Source organism: Triticum aestivum, chromosome 7D, assembly GCF_018294505.1.
Source record: "Triticum aestivum cultivar Chinese Spring chromosome 7D, IWGSC CS RefSeq v2.1, whole genome shotgun sequence".
NCBI classification, from domain to species: Eukaryota; Viridiplantae; Streptophyta; class Magnoliopsida; order Poales; family Poaceae; genus Triticum; species Triticum aestivum.
The window spans coordinates 94,827,107-94,832,578 of record NC_057814.1 but is presented as its reverse complement, the minus strand read 5'-3'; the positions used below and the strand labels follow the sequence as shown (position 1 = coordinate 94,832,578).

The window sequence follows — 5,472 nt, the reverse complement described above, 5'->3', positions numbered from 1 at the left end:
ATGATCAGGTCTTATATAACGAGGACGAATGGAACATGAGAAGCATAACAGATCTAAACCCGGAGAAAGCAACCCCAGAGAAAGCAGAAGCATCTCTCACCCGAGGTGCACCAAAGATATGCTAATTGTACAGAACGTATATCGGCGAGATGCGCTAATTGCATCGACATGGTTAAACAAAATGATATTTGTTATGTAAAACTGACTCAATTGTACTTAATATGAATACATCATCTTTTATTGGAAAATGTAACAATTGACTAAAACTAATGTCCCCTCAAATGTTTCACCACTAGTTTATGTCTTGATTCCCGGTTCAACCATCCGCTCCATCTGAAATTCTAAATATACATACAATTATTCATTTATTTCCCGGCAAGAAATATGCATACACATTGCATATAGCTGGCAAAGTCGGTGTTCAAAGTTCAAACCATCACGCTTATGAATTTCTTGTGGACAGATACGGTACAAGGGAAGTTGACATATATAAACTCCACATGGCACCTGTTACCCCTTTTTTTAAGCAGGCAAGTCAAGTATTTCAAGCTATAAACGAGCTCAATGGTCAATAAGCAAGCTACACAAAGCACTTTTTTTTGAAAAGGAGGATAACCCCCGGCCTCTCCATCAAGATGTTGCATGCAACCATATATTATTAAGAATGAAAATCTAGCAGCCGAACAACATCGATCCGGAAGTAAAGCGAAAAGAAAAACCGAGGCCGCATGCCTCTCGACAGTAACTTCACCATATAGCCACTAACCCTATGTTACAAGACGACATCAATATGACAAATACACAAGTCTTAGGCTGCGCTATAGGAAGCACCCACCGCCACACCAGTCATTGTCGTCGCCCATACAACGGCAACGGCCGCCGCGACCGTTTGATCCGGGCACTAGGTCCTGAATCCCTTGCGCGCCGCCCCATGGTCAACCACGCTCGACCTGCCGTCTCACTGACTAGCAAGCCACCACCAGATCCGCCGGCCGGGGCCGCCGTGACCGGATTTGGGCAGAATCCCAGATTTGCCGCCACCACTCGCCACTCCTGGCCGCCATACCTTGTCCCGGGGTCGCCGCTCCAGAAACCCATGGCCAACAAGGAGGCACACCACCGCCCCGCGCGCCGCCCGCCACTTAACCCTCATGGTGATGCCTGCACGAGCCAGTCATGGGGACAACATATTGCGAGAGGAGAAACACCGCCGGCATGTGGGCTTTGCCCGACGATGGCGGCGGCGACGGAGGAGACGGTGGAGAAGGGAGTTCTCTGGCGGCAGCCAGCAGGCGTGGTTTGCCTCCTGTGTCGCTCGTGCGGGAGTGACGCAGGGGCCTCCGAACAATATAAACAAATTTGCACGATCAAGTATTCCCCTTTGTTGTTTCAATTTCAGAAGCAACGTACATGTCTACATTCTGTGTCACATGTTTGAATAAAATTTCAGGGATCTCCGAATCACCTAAACCCTAAAGTACCAAAGGCTTAACCTGCTAATCTGCATATCAAATGACAGGATTAAGCTGGTACCATGACGCTTACGTACAGTGCGCAAGGCCTTTTCGTCTGTTGCACTAACATTATAATATTTGGCTGTCATTCCCTGCATATTCATTTAGCTTGGTCAAGGAGGGACTAATAACAGAGCTGGATTCCACTCACCTAGCCCTCGATGTTGTGCTAGGATGAGACATCCATGGACCGGCCGCACGCGACAGAGATGCAGCAATCAATTAGTAATTTTACATACGTGATGCGCCTTTCTTTGGTGTAAATTCAGTGATAATAATACTTTGTTGGGGCTACAAGATCTCTAATTACTTCAGGCAATACCCAATGGCCAAAACATACCCTCACCAATGAAATTTCTTGCAACAAAATTGACATGCCAACCTAGAAATTAGCTCGTAAAAGTTGTATTTTCAGTTAGTTTCCCACCATACAAATTTACATCCTGATTAGCTTCGTGGAACTTGCTAGCCTATAGCTCTGCAAGGTTCTCAATTCAAAACAATTTACTGAAAATAAGACAATGGTGTCGCTCGTAATATTTTGATAGAAAAATGTATTGGGAGTGCATATGTTCCCTGTTCGGGAAACCAGTTGCATCTCACTCTTTTGCCTTGCAATTCTGATGTTCTCGTTGGAGCAACATGAACAAGTAACATCTAGCCTATACTTGCCTCTACGTTGACCAAAACATAGTCTACATCTGAACTTAGAATGTGCAATGCATTATGCATATGCATCCACACGGTTGTTGGTGCACGACGCAAGTCAACCCTGCCTAGCTAGCATTGTTATTTTATCCAGTGTTTCCTAATTAGTCTACCTCCATATATAGTATACTTACATCATAATTAAACCATTAATTCTCCACCTCCAGCTCAGTACCGACAGGAAGAATAACCATCACCAACCAGCTACATGTTACAAGCTCTTCATCGTCGCTGACTATCACCCAGGTACATGTTACTATACCTCTTAATCATCCACTGAACATACATTCTTGTGTACTAGATACATGCATGTTGCTCGTACCTCTTCGTCACCACCCAGGTATACATGTTACTCAACAATCTTTTTGTGTACTAGATACATGCATGTTGCTCGTACCTCTTCGTCACCACCCAGGTATACATGTTACTCAACAATCTTTTATAGTACTCCCTCCGGTCATTTTTACTCCGCGTATTAGATTTGTGTTAAGTCAAACTTTGTAATGTTTGATCAAATTTATACTAAAAACTATCAACACCTACAATATCAAATAGATATATTATGAAACTACATTTCATAATGAACCTAACAGTATTGATTTGACATTGTGCATCTTGATACTTTCTTCTATAAAAGTTTGGTCACTTCGGACAAAACTTATATGCAGATTAAAAAGGACCGGAGGGAGTACATATACTAGCTAGATCCGACTGTTGGATCCAGTAATCATTGATTACCACCTGGTATTAAGAGTCAGACAAGCTTAACCGCCAAACTGCGTGGTATTAAGATGTGGGGTTTCACTAAAGATGGTCAACGGGGGAGACAGCACATGATGATCAGTTCTTATATAACGAGGACGAAAGGAGCAGGAGAAGCACAACAGAGCTAAACCCAGAGAGAAAGCAGAAGAGCACACATGGCGACAAGAATCAAAATGATCTTGTCTCTTGCCATCTGTGCCGTGCTCGCACTCGTGCACCTTCCGTTCACCACGGCTGGCGGCGGCGAGGGGGCGGCGCCATTCGACTACAAGAAGGCGCTCCACAGCAGCCTTCTCTACTTCGAGGCGCAGCGATCGGGCCGCCTGCCGCACAACCAGCGCGTCAAGTGGCGCGGCCACTCGGGCCTCGCCGACGGCCTGCAGCAGGGCGTGGACCTCGTGGGCGGGTACTACGACGCCGGCGACAACGTCAAGTTCGGCCTGCCGATGGCGTTCACGGTCACCATGCTGTCGTGGAGCGCCATGGAGTTCGCGGACGACATCGCTGCCGCCGGCGAGTGGCGACACGTGCTGGAGGCCATCAAGTGGGGCACCGACTACTTCGTCAAGGCGCACACCGAGCCGTACGTGCTCTGGGCCGAGGTCGGCGACGGCGACACCGACCACTACTGCTGGCAGCGGCCCGAGGACATGACCACGTCGCGGCAGGCCTACAAGGTCAACCGCGACAACCCCGGCTCCGACCTCGTCGGCGAGACCGCCGCCGCGCTGGCCGCGGCCTCCATGGTGTTCCGCCGCTCCAACCCCCACTACGCACAAGTTCTCCTCCACCACGCCGAGCAGGTGCGTAGACATATTGCAACGCCATTGTTGTCGCTCTGTTGTACATGCATGAAACATGCAGCTCTTGTTTACTAACGTGTAATGTTACGTCCAAATGCAGTTGTTCGAGTTCGGGGACAAATACAGGGGAAAGTACGACAGTAGCATCGGCGAGGCGTATAGCTACTACGCGTCGGTGAGCGGGTACGGCGACGAGATGCTTTGGGCGGCGCTGTGGCTGCACCGGGCGACGGGGAAGGCGAGCTACCTGGACTACGCCGTGGACATGGCCGACGAGTTCGGCGGCACCACCTGGGCCATCACGGAGTTCAGCTGGGACGTCAAGTACGCCGGCCTCCAGATCCTCGCCACCAAGGTGAGCATCAGCTGTACATGACTGCTCAACAAATTAACTAGTTATTCTCTAATTTTATATTGCACCATTGTTTCTTCGGGCCGGTGGTATGGCATGCACGATCGAAAATGTTTTCCTCACATATTTCTTCAGAAAACCAAATCCCTGGACAAAATGTGTTTTTTAACGTGTCGTGTCATTTTAGGTGCTGCTGGAAGGGAAGCACCCGGAGCACAAGGCGACGCTGGAGAAGTACAAGGCCAAGGCGGAGCACTACCTCTGCGCCTGCCTCAACAAGAACGGCGACGCCGGCAATGTCAACCGCACGGCCGGCGGCATGCTCTTCGTCCGGCAGTGGAACAACATGCAGTACGTGACCAACGCCGCCTTCCTCCTCACCGTCTACTCCCGCTACCTCACCTCCGCGGGCCAGGAGCCGCCGGTTCTGCAGTGCCCCGATGGGCCAGTACACGCCGACAAGCTGCGGTCCCTGGCGCGGGCGCAGACCGACTACGTCCTCGGCGCCAACCCTGCCGGCGTGAGCTACTTGGTCGGGTACGGCACGCGGTTCCCGCGGCGGATGCACCACCGTGGCGCGTCCATCGTGTCCCACCGCGGCGACGGCAGGTTCATCGGGTGCATGCAGGGGTACGACAACTGGTTCCTTCGGAGGGGTGCGAACCCGAACGTTGTCGTCGGCGCCATCGTCGGCGGGCCGGACCACCTCGACCGGTTTAGGGACAGGCGCGACAACTACATGCAAACGGAGGCGTGCACGTACAACACCGCGCCCATGGTTGGCATCTTCGCACACTTGCACGGCGAAACGGCCATCACGAAGAAAAGCTGAACAGGAAGAAGAGTTCTAAGATTAGTGTGCAGTTTTGTAGAACTGATGTAGGTTAACTGTTGGAGTGTTTGTATTGGCAGAGAGGTAGAGAGTGCAGGGTAGTGGTGCCTGTGGTTTGCAAACAAGATGGATAGATTGCATGGCTGCAGGGCAGGCAAAAATGCTAAACGTACGGGCCTCTTACAGGAGTTTTACAGGCCCTTTCCTAATAATCTCTCCAGCCCCCCTGATTTTCACCCGGGTGGGGCCCGTCCCTCCCCCCTTAATCCAATCACAACTTGACAAATCAGTATCACCCCGTAAAACGCCCGTAACCTTCCGTCGATGTAGGGCAGGGTAGTTGGCATCTTCGCACACTTGCACGGCGAAACGGCCATCACGAAGAAAAGCTGAACAGGAAGAGTTCTAAGATTTTTTTTCTTTTCTTTTGCGAATATGAAGAGTTCTAAGATTAGTGTGCAGTTTTACAAAATTGATCTAGGATGTTTTTTTGTTGGT

The 5,472-nt window shown here is 50.1% G+C and overlaps 1 protein-coding gene across 1 annotated transcript; it reads left to right on the top strand.

Annotated features, from left to right (window-relative positions):
• The first annotated feature begins 3,142 nt into the window (after nt 1-3,142).
• LOC123169812 (endoglucanase 21) lies at nt 3,143-4,974 on the top strand. Its single transcript, XM_044587685.1, has 4 exons — nt 3,143-3,790; nt 3,891-4,145; nt 4,330-4,679; nt 4,752-4,974. Exons 1-4 carry the CDS (start codon nt 3,143-3,145, stop codon nt 4,972-4,974), a joined length of 1,476 nt encoding a protein of 491 aa, XP_044443620.1.
• Nucleotides 4,975-5,472: the final 498 nt, after the last annotated feature.